Genomic DNA, 19,621 nt, shown 5'->3' on the forward strand with positions numbered 1-19,621 from the left:
CGTAGAACAGGGCTAAGTGTACAAAATTAATGTGTGTCCAGTATTTCCAAGGAGGTTCAAGAGATTGAGGTAATGTCATAATATACCAGTAGTCTGTTTCTCTCTGAATCCGTGTGTGATGCTGCCACTCAAAAAGATTTGAAGTTCAGGTGTATATGCCAAACTGGATCTGCCGCACATATTTTAGGAAGAAAATTGTTCATGTCTCATTGCATAATGACCAGCTACACTCTGAGGAAGATATGTCTTTATAATGGTAATTACTTTACACCTTCCCTACTAATGAAAGATACTGTAGAGGTATACATAATAGTAAAGACAAGGGAACTCATGAATAGAAATTTTGTAAAGATTAATGAAATTTCACGAAAAATATACATATATATATATATATATATTTGACTGGACATGTCCCAAAACTTATTTGGCATATCAATTTGTAGAGAATTATTCTTTATCGTTACAATACAAAAAATGAAAACTTACAACTGTAGGGCAGTTTCAAACACTTTCACAATGTACAGCTCTGATTTACACTTTTGCACATGTTTCTGGACAGGATTGAATGTGTTTAATCCTCACGTGATTTTTTTTTTTCATTCAATGAATAAGCAAACATAATACACCTGTCATTGTGTTAGGAATTCAAAAGGAATTTCAGATTGCTCAGACAGATGACAGAAACCAATCATCAAGGGCACAAATGCACCTGTGGAATTTTATTGTGCATCCATAAAAACCTGACAGCTGTTTGAATAATTACAGCCAGATGGAACTCCAGCTCTCGCAACTCCTTGGTATTTCTGACTTCCACATGCTTCTTTCCCTTTCCCCAGGGAGGAGGTGAATGAGAAGTTAAAAGACATGCCAGATGGTACCTTCCTAGTGAGAGACAGCAAGCAGGAACCAGGAAACTACACTCTAACTCTCAGGTGAGCTACCTTGGTACCTTGTCCGTGATGTTGGGAAGTTTACATGCTTGCTACAGCCAGGGCATGTGACTTGTTTGCCTACGTTTGTGTGTCAGATTTTTGCTGTTGTTTTTGGCTTTTCATAATGTAATGCTGTGGGGGAGTTGGGGTCAAAAGTGAGGCCTCAATTGTACATATTCATGTACTTGTTGAGAACACATCATCAAATTTGTCATCAAACTTGGCAACAATTACCACTAGGGTGACAATACTTAATACAAGTATCCCAGAAAAAAAAAAAAAAAAAAAGAGAGAAAAGAGAAAAGAAAGGGGTCTAATGGGGATCAAATTGGGAGCCAATGTTTGCTTTTTGACCTACATGTAAAAAAAAATTGACTACATAGTCAAATTTCCAAAATGCAGTGTACTTGTAGAATACATGTACAAATAGTCAATGCTCATGAGTGCAATGGTACAAAATTGTGAATGAGGTGACAGGTAGAGGTGCTCTAGCTCTATTTGAGGCAAAGCTGAGTTTAATAGTGTGCCTCATGTGTAAAATCTTGTTCCATTGCGAGAGTAAGGACCATAAACTATTTGTTTTACACAATACCTCAGAAGTACACAGATGACTTTTGAGAAGAATTCTGAATGATTCAATAGATGAGGCATTCTGATTATAAAGAGTGAGTGGGGGCAATGGAAGAGAAGGCTCGATCACCATAACGGGTTTTTGTACGTGGGCCATGAAGTAACTGGAGAGAGGAAGATGAACGGAAGGGTGTGGCAGAAGAGCAGGAGCGAAGAGAGACTAGGTTTTGAAAATACATGCAGAAATGGCAGCGTTCATTTTATCATGAAAGGCCAACATGTGGCTGTGCAGTTTACAGTCATGTGTAAAAATGATTAAAGGGATCGTACAGTTTTGGTTGAGACCTAACTTCAGGTTTCTAACATTTTTTTGTGAGATAATGAGAAACCCCTTATGGAATATGAAAGAACAAGTAATTCCAAGAGGAATTACATGTTTATTTGATTAAACTTGCTCTGCTCTTGAAATGGCTGAGACATCCAGAACAGAGCAATCCAAATAGAAGGTGGGACCCACCTTTTATAAGGATTGCTTTGTTCTACTTTGCTTTTGGATGCCTGAGCCGTTCCAAAACCGATTTTCATGTAATAAACTTTGAATTCCTCTTAGAATGATATGCTCTGTATAATTTCATTGGTTTTTTGGTATCTCGCAAAAAAGCCCAGTCCTCATCTCCACCAATACTGTAACATCCCTTTAATAGTTGAAGTTTCTGACAGTAAAATGAGTGACTAAATGAGTACTTGTATATCATCTTCGCTCAAACTAAACTTGCAACAGCGACAGCTTGCAATGGTACTGTAAACTGCATGTCACATAAAAAGCAATCGACCAGTCGGATAGCTACAGTTGTAGATTCTTTTTACGTGTTGTACATTGTATAAAGAATAATTATTTATATTGTTGTTGTTGTTGTGTGTGTGTGTGTGTGTGAAGTAACACTAAGCTCCTGGCCTAATTGTACAGGCCTTGGCCTGCATACGTGCCACCTTTAACTCTTTTTTTTGAAGCACCCAGTGGTTTCTGGCGATGTTAATCTTGACTCACCAAAGGAAGTTTTGAATTCAACACCATTATGGGAGATAAGATTACAGTGTAGGGTGATATAGAGATGATATGAACCAGGCAGAGAAACAAACACATTCCCATACACACCTTCCATACATGCACACTATATGCGTGTAAGGCTGCATATACTTGTGTATTAAAGCAGGTTAGGCAGCAAAAAGGTTGAACTGGTGTTTGTGAGCTTACCATGTTTATATCTGTGATATCAACAGTTTATCCCACATGATTTAATCTGAATGGATTCTTCAATTTTGTAGGAATTGTCGACATTCTTTTTTTTTTTCCAGACAAATTGGTACTGGCTAGGTGCAAATCACTCCTTTACCACAAATATAATTTTCTGCATCATTGTCTAAAGTTGCCAAGTGATTCTTTGCTGTGAGAACCATATACCCTAATATGACCTATTTTGGATCACCCTTATATGTAAATGTGTACTTTTATTAAGTATTACTTGGAGGATGATCATATCAAAATGCTCAAACTCCCACATGTATTAAGGACCTCCAAAATGGTTCATAATACACGTACATCTCCCCATAATATGGACAAAATTTGTCAAAGTTCAATTTACCAGGCTATCATCTTTGCCCATGCATTGACTCACAACACATTTCTTCTGATATAGTATCTTGCCCAATTCTTTGTTTTCCTCTTTGAGGGCATTGGTGACTTTAATAGCATAAAACAGAGAGGAATGTGGGCAGAAAAGATGTTCTATTCCATCACAAGTTGTGTTGTAATCACTGAGATCTATAGGCGAGATGTCATCTTGACACTTTGTGTACATTTTGAGAACATCATCTTACCTCACGTCATTTAATGTTCTTCCAACGTTTTTTTGTTTTTGTTTCTGTGAGATATGTAAGTGAAAGTGCACAACAGGAAAGAAGGTTGTTTCTGACACAAAATACATATGTAACGGTCATTCTGTGCCACCCCCCCCCAAAAAAAAAAAATGTAGATTAAAGCTTTTAAGAGCATTATGAGTAACCTGAGTTGCTGGCATCAGTGTTTAAATGGAGTTATGTTTCGTCTGTATTTGGTGTCTACATCCTGTAAGCATGCCACGTACACCACACTCCATTAAATGCTAACAGAGATACATGTAAGACCTGCAGCAGTTGTGCATGCACACAAGCCTCTACCGTTGGCTAACAAGCTCTTCACAGTGTAAAGGAGGAGAGCAATTCATGTCTTGTTCTCCTTGGGTGTGCACTGGTCTCAGCGAGTTCAGATCTTAGCTTTGCAAATGTGATATCCTTGTATGCTGTCAAAGTATCTCAGATTCGAGTAAGGAAAGTCCACTGTTCTTTGCAAAGCAAGGATGCTGTGCAAGACCTGAGGATTTCTTGATTGTTCTCTTCCTACCCACTGTTGCTTTTCAAGATGCATTTGATTCATACGACTTTAGTCATTTACACTTTGCTAGTAACAGTTCTGTATTCCATCTTTCAAAGTAAAACTATACATTGTCGTGGAGCCAGTACTGTATGAAATCACATTCATTTGCATCATATTCCATCTTGTTTTCAGTTCCATTGGGATCTTGTTTCATTTAAAAAAAGTCTCATAATCTGTCTGCGCTGTCTCACTTTGAAGTGACCCAAATGTGTCTCTTGTCTTCCAGGCATGGTGGTAGCAACAAGTTGATCAAGATCGTCCACAAAAACGGTCGCTATGGATTCTCTGAGCCGCTTCGCTTCAATTCGGTCGTGGAGCTGATCAACCACTACCGGCACGTATCTCTGGCCCAGTACAACAATAGGCTAGATGTCAAATTGACCACCCCTGTGTCAAAGAGAGATCAGGTATGTTGATTAATTTTGGTTACCTGATATTGTTTTAGTGTTTATTAATTACCCATATGCATTAAGAGTAGAAGGTAATTCAACATATTTTCTCTTTCCTAGTATAATGAAAAAGCACTTGGCTTTCAGAAAGTTTTGGGAATAATTAATATTGCCATTTACATCTGTCAGTAACAAGTCGAGGGAAGTGTACTTTTCATGAAAAATGTTGTTTTGTGGAATTTTTAGAATATTTTTAATTAATTTCGCTGTCCTGCACTGATGTCAAAAACTGTGCAGTCTCCTTAGCTAGTGATGGCAGCACCGAAACGTTGAAAATTCACTACTTTTTAATGGATTGTGTGATTTTCCTCATAGTTCACTGTGTTGTACTAATATTGCTGCATTCACTCAATGTACGTGTATGTTGGTTTCATTCCTCTTTCACAATACAATGAAACTAGCATTTTATTATGCCTCAAAGTGATGAATTATGTGAATGGAAGCATAAAGACTTTCAATACGATGGTTTACAAATGTTTATAGATTTATTTATTTATTTATTATTATTATTTTGTGTGTGTGTGTGTGTGTGTGTGTGTGTGTGTGTGCCATTTTCCCTTTGAGGACCTGGCAACTACATACTGTAGCTATTCCATCAACCTGTACATCCTCAGTGTATTCCAATGTGTCGAATCCAGTATTCATGCTTTAGATGCTTCTATGTCAGGCAACACTTGGGCAAACTCTTTGGTTTTCAAGAATGACCTCTATCATAATGGCAGGTATAACATTTTGATAAGTTAGTAAACCAGTTTGAAGTAAGTTCATAAGGATGGTTGATGGCACTATCACCCGAATGTCACACCTGGGTGATTTCTGATTTGTGGTGAAACATCAGTTGCAGATTAGCCATCGTTTGAGAAAGATGACAGCCCATCGTCATAACTGTCACAGCTAGATGCAACAACTTGATGTGTGTAGAGAAGTCAAATTGTTTGAAATGCTATTTCGGAGAAGGTGATAAGTCCTTCGACTCTTTCTCAGGACTGATACTATAGTGATGTCCCTCATCAAGTCCTCTAGAGCATTTCAAATCCTTCTGGTGGAACATTTTGTCTTGCCAGTCATCTTTACCTATCAAAATCATATACATCTGCATGCCTTGTAAATTGTGGTCTCCTTGCCCATGGCATTTGGTATTATTTCAATCTTGTACACTCTCTGATACAGGAGGACATGCAAGACAGTGATATAGGCATGGTCATCCAGAAACTCAAGGGCAAGAACAAGGAGTATCTGGAGAAGACACGTCAGTATGATGAGCTCTATGATCAGTACAACAAGCTGGCCCAGGTATGTCATTCTCTCTATGATTTTAGTATATGACTATAAGAACGACCCAAGTCCATGGAAGACCATTTCGAGTAAACTTAAAAAAACTTCATATCTTTTTTATTTGTCCAATAATATTCTATTTAACTGTGATGGGAAGGCAACAATGTATATACAAATTAGAACATACATGTATATTATTATGACAATCAACATTTACATTAGTTGTGGAGAGGCCATTTTGTATGATGGACTTGGGTCGTTCTTTGAATCATATGGACTTGGGTCGTTCTTTGAATCATATACATGATATTCTGCTATAGAGATGAGAGAAGGATGAGAGAGGGCGCTATACCGGTAATATGAATGTAAGAATGACCCAAGTCCTTCATTCTTACATTCATATAAGATTTAACTCATTCATTTCAGGCACTTCCGGGGGTAATTAGGATTTATCATTTATACACAAGACGAGTCCATGCATAAGCTACAATTTCCCATGTCAAACTGAGTTTGGCAAAAAATTGGACTTGGGTCGTTCTTATATTCAGGTCTTCATTTACTTCTGGGCAATTCCGCAGTTAGGTGGACATGACATGGATAAAAGAAATGTGCCTCTTTATCTTACCCTTTAATCTAGGTATCAACTAATGCCATGGATGTTCACCAATCATTAGGGTCTTTAAAATTCAGTAGATTTCATTTTTCGTATTCATTGATTTTGTGAGATCTAAAACCATCATTTAAAATGTACATGTGGGACTGGGGACGCTGAAATTCACTTAAATGCAAATTACAGTGGGTTCCTTTGAAATTTTTTCCTCAAAGTTTTGCTAAAGGGTAAAAGATGAATACATTTAAATACTCCAGAAGTCATGTGACATTTTGTCAATAACAAAAGGGTGAAATGACCTGCGGAATTACTCCGGACAAATGTAACGTTACTAACCGTAACGTTACTAACCATGCTTTTGGAGGTCTAGCTAAAAAATTATTGGTCGAACTGCTAAAAAAATTTGCATGAACATTTGCCATGATACAATAATTGAAATTAATGCAACACTTTGTTTGAAGTAACTTGAATTTATGCACACTTTTTGTTACAAGACATTGATTTTTTTGTCATGTCCTTTTTTCGTAACGTTACTAACCAGCCCTTTAAGTTGCTATAGCAATTCTAATATTTCTTGGATTGTGTTCATTCTTTTCTGTATCATAAACCTGGGAAGGATGAACATGTTTTTGACATAATTTTGACTTGAAGTGAATAAATGGTAATTTAGTGGTAAAAACAAATATCTAAATTTGTTCAAATGTAACGTTACTAACCGCGGAATTGCCCTTCTGTTTTTAGGACGTTTTTATTGTTATTTATTTATTTATCTTTTTTTTGGGGGGGGGGGTTGGTGATTGTTCTGTGACCTTACAATGGCTGCTTCAGAAGTAATGTTCAGAGTCTATCGACTGTCGTTTGCAAGGTTTCTGTAAATTCAATCAATTTGTGGGGACATTTGTGTGTAAGGTTTCTTCACATGACTTTGAAGCCTCCGCATACCACCTTTTAATGTTCACCACTGCTATCATGTTAGCATCACCTAACCTGTAATTATTTTTAGCTTTGTTTAGACCCAATTGCCGGTGAATTATTACCGATGTGCAAGGCAAATGTATTGATAAACACAGATCATAATAAGCACCATGCAACATATTATGTATGCATGGGCATTAAGAGCTTGCTCATTCACCTAAATGTGGAGTGGTTGTGTGGAGAATGGTTGAGAAATATGGCTCAAAAGTGCTAAGAATTTTGTGTATTCATCTCTGCAATAGTCATTGTAAGATATGTAGGTACAAACTATGTAGGTGGTTTTCACACTGTATCTGATATTTTTAATTGCATCTTTCCAGACCACACTTTTGCCATGACCAGGTTTTTCATTGAAATGTGCGACCGTTTTAATAATCGTTGTGATGTGTTCCCTTAAAAATTATAGTTCACATGTACATGTATGGAACAGAGTACATTGAAACTGAATGTAGTTGTGATTGTGCCATGAATATTTTTGATAGACAAAGATGTAAAGCAAACATGACAATTATGCTTTCTGCCAAATGACCCAAAACTGAATATAACAAGCTTTTTAGCCCATGATGTTCTAGTGATTTTCATGCTTGTGGGAAGTGTAGATTGTGGTATTCCCTGAGTAAATAATCTTCTTGCCTGTCAACAGGAAATCAAAACCAAGCGTCAAGCATGTGACGCATTCAATGAGATTGTGGTGATGCTGGGGGAACAGTTGCAGATCCACAAGAGATATCATCAAGACTGTCCGCCAACCGAGAAGACCATGTAAGTTCACCAAGAAGGCTATCAACTCATTTTGTTCGTACGGATGAGTACACTCGATTTAACGATCGCTGAGCACAGCCAGTCATGAGGAGTAAGGGGTTAAACTGGGCGGTGTATTATGGAGTAAAGTTCAAAACTACTGAAACAATAGTGTATTGACTTACTTATTAGTAGCAGACAACGTCAACAGAAGTATGTAGTTGATTGACAGTTTGATATCTCCCTTGCGTGATATCATGGCTGACAGGTGCTTGTATTTGTGCATCGGTGCTTAAAACCAGAGGCCACTTTCTGTATATATAAATAACTACGTGTATACTTGTGACCATCATTAAGTTTACATAAAAATTTAATGACAATTATTTTTGTGAAACCCTAATGCTGATTTGCCATTTGCAGCCATGAAGAAATACCAGATTCCTGTTGATGATAAATCGTAATGTTCCATGCTGAAAACTGGATCATATATGAGTGTTTTTTTTTTTTTTTTTTTTTTTTTTTTTTAATGATTTAGTGTGCACAAGTCATCACAGCATGGATTTACAGCCTCAGTGATGTACAGTATTTAGCCCAGGGGTATTGTTCTCATGGTAGCTTTACAAAGCTTGTGGTCAGAACATTCTTTGAATATTCTTTTTCCTGCCAGTCTCCCATGTCTGACAGTGAATACAATATGGAGGATGTTACGATTAAATGGTTGCAAGTGGGTTGTGGTTTTTCCCCCTCGTGCTCTCTGGTGGGCATATATTCAAATCATACAAACATTGTGAACAGTGACACATATTACAGATTTTATGTCATGTTGGTAATACCTAGAAGGTGTAAACCCTGTGACCTTCTTTACTCACAAGCCTTTTGACCCTTGACCCTTAACCTTTTCTGTGCAAAGCCCTTTTGACCCCTTATTCTAAACCATTTGCTGCTAGAACAGGTTGCTGCAAAGTTTTAGCTTCATGGCACATCAACTGGGCTGCAGTGAAGGTGCTTTGACAGTCTATGCAAGCTGAAAGCTGAAATACTGTACACACCATATATTTCGCGAGTCTAAATTTTCGCGAATCAGGAACTCCCGCCGATTTCATGGAGTCCTGTACTGAACGGACAAATGTACATGCGTACGTCACATTCACATCGGGATCAGAGTTGATATTTTTGCATGTCTTTAATTTCGCGAATAGCACCCGACTCGCGAAATTCGCGAAAATGAAAACCTCGTGAAATATTCGGCGTATACAGTACATAAAAGCCCTATAAGAAACATTGCTCTGGATGTCACATTTCTATCTTTTGTTTAACCTTGACAAGGCCGGGCTTTTTTGCTGTTCAGTGGCCGGGGGAGGGTTGAATCAATTTTCAGTCCAACAAACATGTATGAAAGGGCATGCAGCATTGTAAGGGTATCTTTGATTTTAGCAAAAATGGGGTCATAAAATGTGTGAGACTTGAAAGTAAAAAGTCGTTGAGCAGCACGGTGAAACAATTTCGCGTGGCGGAATGGTTGTTGAAAATGTCGGGGGGGGGGGGGAGATTGATTCACCCCTCCCCCAGCCGTTTTAGGGTGTTAAGTTATCTTGGGCTGCTGTCTCAGATGGAAGAAGACAATTACAAACGTACATGACAGGAGCTATCTCATGGCAGACACTGGTGCTATGGCTGTGAGGTACAAATGTAGCTGTTTAAAGCTGTGTTTATGATATTTGTCACCCTTAACAAAGTTATTATAGGCATTATCAGCTGTTGTATGATTGTCATACAAAACTGCACTCCTGCCAAGTCTCTGCCACTTTGTAGGAGGCTCCCTAGAATGCTAGCTACCCTTGTCATATTGTGACAATAGATTTTAGATACTGTATACGCCAAATATTTGGCGAGGTATTTTCGCGAATTTCGCGAGTCAGGTGCCATTTGCGAATTTAAAGACGAGTCGAAAATATTGACTCTGATCCCAATGTAGATGTGACATACGCATGTACATTTCTCTGTTCAGTGCAAGACTCCACGATCGTGAATTTAACCGCTTGAGAAATTGTTAGAAATTCCCGATTTGCGAAAATTTAGATACGCGAAATATGTGGCATATACATGTACAGTACTCCCCTGATTTGGGAATTGATATCACTATTGACATGCAAGTAACATAGTAGTATCTTCCTGATAGCTGTGTTAAGCCTTCCTATTTTTGATGTAACAAAGTTTGCAGCCCCCCCTTTTTTTTGGGTGTGAGTATCCTCAGTGACACCCTCTGATCGTATGCCCTTACTCCTCTCCCGCAGGTTGCTCCAGAACTATGAGCTCCTTGAGAATCGGCTACGAGAGGTGAAGGAGAGCAAGGAGGCGCTGGAAGAGGAGCTGAAGAGGGAAGTGGATGCCAGCCGAGAGAAGGACCGAACCATGAACAGCCTCAAGCCCAACATCATCGACCTGCGCAACCTGCGCGACCAATACGTCCTGTAAGTGGCTCCTGTGTGCACTGATCACCAGGGAGGCATTCCATCAAGGGTTTAATTGATTTTTTTTTTCTGACAAACTGTTTAAGCTGTGGAAATCCTTGCATCTTAATGGCTGAGGGCAAATTTGTTGGAAAATCTGAAAGAATGCTTTAAGGGGAAATCCAGTCCAAATATAAGTTAGTTCAATGAAAAAGAGTGAAATCTTACGAGTTCAATGGTAAAAATTTGACAGAAATCGGATGAAAAATAAGGAAGTTATGAAATTTTTGAAGTTTTGCTAATTTCTATAAAACAGTCTTTGTACAGTGCATATGAATATGCAAATAAGTGAGCTAACCATGCCAAAACCTCACAATTTTCCATTGATCATGTACAAAAAATGATGAAAATTCAATATTTCTGTCAGGGAAGTCTGAAACATGCTGTTATTCCCGGTTGAATAACTTCAGAATATATAGTGATCAGTTAGATATACAAGGATTTGAGCCTCGGGCATAACTCCATTTGAATGAAAAATTGGAAATTTCAAAATTTTATGCACAAACTATATGGCAAGTTGTAAGGGGATGACATGCTCACTTTGCCATTTGCATATATTCATATTGACTGTTCAAGAACCGCTTCCCCCAAACTTAGCAGAACTTCAAAACTTCAGCTTCTATGACTTCAAAATTATACTCGTAATATTTAATTACGAGTTATAATTATTAATTATAAGTCGTAAGATTTTATGCTTTCTTATCAGATTAACTTATATTTGGACTGGATTTCCCCTTTAATGAAATGCCCCCCCCCCCCCCCCCGCAAGCTGGCCCTCATAAATCAACTTGAATTAGCCTTCCTCATTATTTTCCCACTCTCAAGAATTTCCATTGTTAATGCCTTGCCATGGATGGGTCTTATGACATCGAATAGTGAATAGTTCCATCCAGTGGATTTGATGTAATACTAATGTTTTTTTTGTTTTTGTTTTTGTTTTTTTTAGGGGAGCGGGGGGGGGGGGGGGGCGTGGAAGAGATAGTGGGGGAGCTATCTTCAGTTTGTAGTCGGTTAGAATGATCGAAATAAAATGGAGCCATACAAGTGAGATTTGTCAGAAGCATTATCTGTCTCCAGTGTGATGTTATATTTCTCTTACATCATCAAAAACAAAGAAACAAACAGTTGAACATACATTCCTTACTGTCCTTGATGTTGACACTGTTTTGCGTTCCTGTCCATTCCCCAAAGGTGGCTTGCATCGAATGGCGTCAAACAGGATCAGATACACATGCTGCTGAGTGCGGAAAATCAGGATGCGTAAGTACAAGCCGAGTGATGTCTTTTGCTGTTTCGTGAGAAGCGGGAATTACATGTAGTGATGTCCATTTTGGCTGGCAGTCGGGGAAATGCTAACAATGTCCCATCACCTTGTTACGCTGATAAAGTCACAGATATCAAAGATGACATGTCTTTTAAACAAACACTAGGTTGGCTCAATTTCAGAAATTCTGTGAGTTTTCTTGAACGTAATTATGGAGCTGCATGATTGAGGATGGGGAAATACTTCATCATAAATTTGACAATTCAGATGTCACTCGCAAGAGACACACAGAGAACTATCATCATGCTAAGAAGATGTTTTACTAAATGGTTTATTGAACTCTTTTGTCTATCTATGGGAATTATCAAGTGTGATGAATCCAGTTATTCATAGTTTTACTGCTCTGAAATAAAGTATCATTATTTTATATTCAACCCTCTTTGTCATTTTCATAGTTTCATATTTCCACATTATCAGCGATTGTGGTAGCATGGTAGGACCATGTACACTTGTAGTTCAGATTTGTCCTACTGGAAACATTGTGCAACAGTCATTAGAGTAATCTTTGTTTGTTCATTATTTCTGAGCTTGGAGTCAGGAACAAATATACACTCCACCAGTAAAGCAAAATGAAAAGCAAAATCATAAACCCGATTTATGGTGACTTTATTTTAGGCTCTCATGTTGACAGGTCACATGCAGTGTATTACCACAGTAGGTAGTGCCGTATGGGAACCCTTTGCTCATCTCTCTGTTTCTCTTTGTCTTCCTCTCTTTATGTTTTTTTTTTTCTCTCTTTCTCCTTCCCTTCTTATCATTTTCTCTCACTCTTTTCAACTCCTGTCAGTTACGTATATCTGTGGCCAAGGCATCTGTTTTGTAATAATTACTTGAAAATTTTGTATTTTTCATGTACTGTGCCATGTGTACAGCTATTTGTGACCGTGCATCACAAAACAAACAAAAAGTCGCACCCTTGATTTTATGTGAGGACTCATAAAAGGTGAAACAGGTCAACCAAGTCAATATTGAGTTTTTCATATTTTCTGAAAGAGCTACCCTTCTTCTACATTATTCTGAAGTTTGGGATCATAAAATGAATGGGAAAGTGCATTTTCAGCAGTTTTTCTACAACCCCCTTTTTTTTTGTAGAGTGATAAGATCAGGTATGTCTTAAGAGTCCCCTTTTCATTTCTTAATAACCCTTTGCCCATTCTTCACTCTCAAGTCTAATAACTTTTGAAGGGATAATGCTGCTACTTTGAACGTTGGCAGTAATCATGGCCAGAATGTGTTAGTAGAGCATGTTTAATTTCAGCCTAATCTGATAATCTCTTTGTTGTTGTTGCTCCAGTGGTTTACATCCTGTTTTTTGTTACATTCATCACACAGCTAGCACGGTTTGGTTAAGATTAAGCACTTGAATAGACCCTGTACTTCAGAGCCTCTTTTCTCAGTTCACACATTTCCAGAGTGTGTGCTTTCTGTCCAGTATTTAGATAGGTTAGGAGAGTCCATTTGAACTGAGTTATACATCATTTTAAAGCTTAGAATCTGCTCTTTCAGAATCTATCCTTAAAGGCACTCAGTCGTGGCGAGTGGTTCGTGCGGCACGGAGACGAACGCAACACGCTGCCTCCCCCATTCTGTATCAAATGTAGTGACCCTGAATTAGAATAGCGCTGGCTCAATGGGTCAGCGAACCAAACGCGTAGGTCACGACAGCGCTCTCTGTGCTTATCTCCTAACCCAAAATGGCTGTCCGAGCGAGCCACGTGAGCTTCCGAATGGACGCGCACACTCAGTGCGCATGCGCATGAAGAGAGGCCAAAAGAGCCACGCGTTTTCTGGCCTTTCTCCTCCAATCACCGCAGCTCGCGGTGACAATATTTGTGTATGATGCGTACACACACATGCACACACACATACACACACGTCTTCTGACCTCTCTCCTCCAATCTCCGCAGCTCGCGGTGACAATGTTTGTGTATGATGCGTACACACACATGCACACACACACACACACACACGTGTCTCAGTGGCAGCATTGTCCCACACGTTTATGGATATACAGTTGTAGCACCGAGAGTCTGGCATTGCGCAATTGCATGCACAAACTTCGGTCGTTCGGAGTTTACGTACCATTAGGGATGGCGATCGGCTGCCTTTAACAAAAAATCCATGTCTGGTGACTTTTTTTTGTCCCCGCCGAACGAGTTCGAGCAGGGGACTATGAAACAGGCTCCGTATGTGTGTGTGTCCGTGCGTCCGTGCGTCCGTGCGTCCGTCTGTGTGTGCGTCCGTGTGTGATCAAAATGTTTGATTTGCTACTTCTCTGTCATTTATGAGCCAATTTTGATTCTGTTTGCTTTATATGATAGCACTGCATGGGAGCTTTGAAACTTCTACACAGAATTTCAGTTGTGACCTTTGACCTTGACCTTTGACCTATATTGTACATTTTGCTACAAAATGCTACTCCTTCGCCATTTCTAACCCGATTTCGATTCCGTTTGCTTTATGTGATGGCACTAGGTGAGGGCTTCCAAACTTCTACACAGAATTTTGACCTTTGACTTCTTTGACCTTTGACCTTGATTTTTTTACCTATATTGTACATTTTGCTACAAAATGCTACTCCTTCGCCATTTCTAACCGGATTTCGATTCCATTTGCTTTATGTGATGGCACTAGGTGAGGGCTTTCAAACTTCTACACAGAATTTTGACCTTTGACTTCTTTGACCTTTGACCTTGATTTTTGACGTATACTGTACATTGGCTACAAAATGCTACTCCTTCGCCATTTCTAACCCGATTTCGATTCCGTTTGCTTTATGTGATGGCACTAGGTGAGGGCTTCCAAACTTCTACACAGAATTTTGACCTTTGACTTCTTTGACCTTTGACCTTGATTTTTGACGTTTATTGTACATTTTGCTACAAAATGCTGCTCCTTCGCCATTTCTAACCCGATTTCGATTCCGTTTGCTTTATGTGATGGCACTAGGTGAGGGCTTCCAAACTTCTACACAGAATTTTGACCTTTGACTTCTTTGACCTTTGACCTTGATTTTTGACGTATATTGTACATTGGCTACAAAATGCTACTCCTTCGCCATTTCTACCCCGATTTCGTTTCCGTTTACTTTATGTGATGGCTCTAGGTGAGGGCTTCCAAACTTCTACACAGAATTTTGACCTTTGACCTTGATTTTTGACGTATATTGTACCTTGGCTACAAAATGCTACTCCTTCGCCATTTCTAACCCGATTCCGATTCCATTTGCTTTATGTGATGGCACGAGGTGAGGGCTTCCAAACTTCTACACAGAATTTTGACCTTTGACCTTGATTTCTGACCTATATTGTACATTTTGCTACAAGATGCTACTTCCGGCGGGGACATATATTAGGCACCGCGTAATTTCTACTTTTCCTTGTTGGTATTGTGGTGCAGGGTCACATTTGTAATTTCTTTTAGATACAGAAGTTTATCTAACAGACATTAAAATTCCTTTGTTTACTCTGCTTCTCTTTGTCTTCCTCTCTTCGCTTTTTTTCTCTCTTTCTCAGTCTCTCCCTTTTTTTCTCCCTCTCTTTAACCCCTGTCAGTTTTATCTGTGGCCAAGGCATCTGTTTTTGTAATAATTACTTGAAAGTTCTGTATTTTTCATGTACTGTGGTGCTATGTGTACAGTTATTGGTACATACAGTGTACTCCCATTATAGTGAACAAGGTTATAACAAAATTACAGTTACAATGAAGTGAAAATTAAGGCCACAACATTATTCACTTTATGCATTGTTAATTTGTTCGATTACAACGAAATTTCGATATAAGGAAAGAAAACTGCCGGTTCCGAGGGCTTCGTTATAATGGGAGTCCACTGTGGTATATATATATATATATTTTTTTTTTTTTTTTCTATGTATACAGAAGTTTATCGTCGCTGGGGTGACAAGACCTTGTATCTGCAATTTTGGTGAAAATGACTTTTCTTGATTAATAGTCAAATAATGGGTTCAGTGATATCCTGTCCAAATCCCAACTGTCTAACTCCAAAAATGAAGCCACCACGGCTTGTCAAAGGAAAGGCTATTCCATTTGTTATAGTGCTTTGGCCGCCATGTTTTTTGGCTCTCCTGAACATTTGACATTTTGTAGATACGAGGTCTTGTCGCCCCAGCGACGTTATGCTACAGACATTAAAATCGTTATCTTGGTTGGTACTTTATCCAGCCCGATGAATCGCCTTCAGTCGTGTCAACATTTTTCTTAATTTTCCTCCTCTATTTTCATGCCTCTGCCACAAAATGTCGCCAGAAGCATAATGTTGTCTGTTTTTGTTTTTTTCTGTGTGTTTTGTGCAGCATGGTCGGTCCAGTGGAGAGGGAACTGCCCCATCACAACGACGCCCTCTGGCTGCTACCGGACACAACGAGGGCCAAAGCGGAGCAGCTGTTGTGGGGCAAGGCAAAGGGCACATTCCTCATCAGGCGGACGAGAGAGCAGACCGACTGGGCCTGTTCTATTGTGTAAGCCCTACTGTATATGCTTGTCGGTGTAGCCAGTGTTAGGGGGAAAGGGGGGTGGGGTCGTGATCCATCATCCTGTCTGAATGAACACCATGCTCCTTGTTGAGTGTATTTGTGTGTTTGTGTGTTGAGTGTCAGTGTTTGCATTTATGTGTTTGTGTGTGAGTGTCAGTGTTTGCATTTGTGTGTTTGTGTGTGAGTGTCAGTGTTTGCATTTATGTGTTTGTGTGTGAGTGTTAGTGTTTGCATTTATGTGTTTGTGTGTGAGTGTCAGTGTTTGCATTTGTGTGTTTGTGTGTGAGTGTCAGTGTTTGTGAATGTCATGTAAAGTCATATTTCCCCCCTCATATGGTATTGTCATCTCAATAACATTTAGGGCTTTGTGGTGTGTCTGTGTATGTATTAAAGTATTGTGTGTATTGTGATTTTGCTGGTAGAAATAAAGTTTAGAATTGTCACATGATTGATATGCTGAATTGCCACTTCTTCATAAATATCATTGACATATTACGTCAACTGTTGTGAATATTTATACATTCATACATGTATCTTAAATTGTTTAGGCTGAGGACTATAATACATGGAATACTTTACTATGATACAGTGAATATGACATGCATGCATTGAGGAACTTGGTAAAAGTCCTTTTAGCTCTCTATATGATAGGTACATTCTATTCTGCAAGCCTTTCTAGTTTACACTCTTTGTATTTTGTGTTTGTATAAATCACTTCATATTGTAGGGCCAAAGACCAGGGGGAAGTGTGTCACTGCAAGATAAACTACACATTGACTGGCTTTGGGTTTGCGGAGCCTTACAACCTGTACTCATCCCTCCAGGAACTGGTCTTGGCCTACAAACAGATCAACCTTGCCCAGCACAATGAGGAGCTTGACACCATGCTGGAGTATCCCGTCTATGGCCCCCAGCCAACTGGAAACAACAGATAGCTGTCTCTATCCTCCACCTCCACCCGTACCAGCTGGTGGGGTTGGGGGTCAACACGCCCCTCATTGGTATCTTAACCCTGTGGTCTGAGCTCTAAGCGATCTACGTATGTATGTTTTACATGAATATTTGTACATTTAGCTACACTGTGAAAGTCTGCTACAGCTTACACGGGTGAAGCTGTCAGAATCTTCTTGTGATCTGGATGCAGATTTGGTCTACCGACTACGTGGAAGTTGTGGACAGTCGGTAAAGAGTCAATACCCTACCTTCAAGGGAGCATTTGTGTCATATGTAGGCGAGGTTGCACTCAGTTGGTGTATTGAATGACAGACTAATATCAAACTAGTGCTGGCTTACATGCATCATGAGGTTAACATGGTTAAGAAGTTCTACATTTATTTGATGCAAATGTGTAATGCATTGAAAGTGTAAATTTTTTGCAGTTGACATATCTTGGAGACTCTGTTTAATGGTTATCAAATGAATTTAATGTTATTTCTTTTGTACCATGATAATGATTTTTTTTTTTTTTTTTGTATTGATATTACAATGTGCAAGTATGAAAGAAATGATGAACTTTGAAACTCAGAATGTCTGTAACAACGCCACAATGCCCCTACATGCATTATATTCAGTGCTGCTGTATAGCAGGGAAGCGACTTCCAACTTGACCTTGGCTTGCAGAGTGAGATCTCTGCCATGGGGAGATCAGGAAATGTCTTCAGCGTATAAAACCTGCAATGCTATTCACAATGTGTTATACGTCATAATGTGGACGATAAATGTAGATAAAAGCAAGACAAAATGTTAGACGTTGTCATTGTCAATGCTAGATTTTTATGACACTATCGAAATTCTCTTTTCCGAACTATGTCTTTTCAGTATTGCACTATTTCTATGAGTTCATTCTTTTAATGCCACAATTAATATATAGAGTACATACATTTTGCAATATGCACGAGAGAAAATATGAATTCTGTATAAGGGTTGATTTGATAAACTGTAGATCTATAGAAAGACATGATGATACTGTAAAAGTGGATATTTTCGCGCGACTAATTTTTCGCGCTAGGCCGGGTCAGAAGAGTTTCGCGTGTTTTTAATTCCGCGGAATCAAGACATCACGCACAGGAACGTATGGCAAGCAAAAATATTCGCATGTTTTTATTTTCGCGCTAGTTTCTGGTTGCGCGAAATGCGCGAAAATTTCAACACCGCGAAAATTTCCACTTTTACAGTGACAAAGAACATTATGCTATTCCTTATTTTTTTGCTAAGAGTGTTTTACTACCATGATGGGATGGTATATTTTCCCCGTCATATAAAATGGCTTCCATTTGCTGAAAGTATTTAGAGTAGAACCAAACTTAACTTCGGAGATTTTTTGATTTGTGCGTATCAATCCTCTTCTGAGGTAAGCAAGTAATATGTTGTAATTTTTTTTTCTGTTTGAATCGTCATTTCCTAAAAGATATCGGGGACAAACGGATGCAATGAATTTAACATTTACTGGCAATGTTCGTTCACCCTTGTCTCAGAAAGTGAATTACAATGGAAATGTGGATAGCAGGTAGTGGATGGTAACTGTGATAGCTCTAGGTGTAGGGGTTGTTTGAATGGAAAATTTTGTGGGGCACTCTTTCAGTACAAAAGCTGTGCTATATTGAAGTGTATGTTCCACAGTTTCTTACTGTACGTGTGTTGTTGGGTTGTGTATATCAGCGTATACATGTTTCTTCTTGTTCGGAATTGTTGGCTTGCAGTAACACATTTCAAGTGTAACTGTTGCTATAGAAATATGACGCTGTTTCTACTGCATTCTTTGGCTTACCCCTCCTTTCTTGGAGTATAGGGGTAACCATTGAAACACATTACTTTTATTTTGTCACATATTCATTGAAACCTGGAGTGAATGGCCCCTTGATTACAACCCTCCAAATTACCAAATAGTACAAGAACAAAGAGGATAACGGAAGAATGAAAAGAGATGTTATCTGTGTAGAACGTTGTTTGCTGAGCTGTTTTGCACCAAGTACAAGAAATAGGCAGGTGTGTGCAAAAACTAATAATACTATTTCTTTTATAGGGCAAATTGAATAGATGACAGTAAAAAAAAGAACAAGCATTTTCAGACATCCTGACATACATGCATGAATGACTGCATTGCTGTAAAAGTGGAAAATGTAGCACATTTCCCACAACATGGAACTAGTGTGAAAATTAAAGCGCCCATTTCCTGCTTGTTATATGTAATGATATTTTATAAGATTGGTTACCATAGTCTTGCAATCTGATTGGACAATTGCCATGCAATACCCCCCCCCCCCCCCCCA

At 38.9% G+C, this 19,621-nt stretch overlaps 1 protein-coding gene across 1 annotated transcript in view; it reads left to right on the top strand.

Moving 5' to 3' along the window:
* The window catches only part of LOC140237299 (phosphatidylinositol 3-kinase regulatory subunit alpha-like), an 80,794-nt gene extending 62,343 nt beyond the window's left edge, over positions 1 to 18,451 (top strand). The window contains exons 13-20 of the mRNA XM_072317238.1: positions 837 to 932; positions 4,202 to 4,382; positions 5,595 to 5,717; positions 7,928 to 8,046; positions 10,320 to 10,496; positions 11,727 to 11,795; positions 16,173 to 16,337; positions 17,080 to 18,451. Of these exons, the coding sequence (XP_072173339.1) occupies positions 837 to 932; positions 4,202 to 4,382; positions 5,595 to 5,717; positions 7,928 to 8,046; positions 10,320 to 10,496; positions 11,727 to 11,795; positions 16,173 to 16,337; positions 17,080 to 17,287 (1,138 nt within the window). The 3' untranslated portion in view covers positions 17,288 to 18,451. The remainder of the gene's footprint in view (positions 1 to 836; positions 933 to 4,201; positions 4,383 to 5,594; positions 5,718 to 7,927; positions 8,047 to 10,319; positions 10,497 to 11,726; positions 11,796 to 16,172; positions 16,338 to 17,079) is intronic.
* Positions 18,452 to 19,621: the final 1,170 nt, after the last annotated feature.

This window comes from Diadema setosum, chromosome 13 (genome assembly GCF_964275005.1).
Source record: "Diadema setosum chromosome 13, eeDiaSeto1, whole genome shotgun sequence".
Taxonomy (NCBI): Eukaryota; Metazoa; Echinodermata; class Echinoidea; order Diadematoida; family Diadematidae; genus Diadema; species Diadema setosum.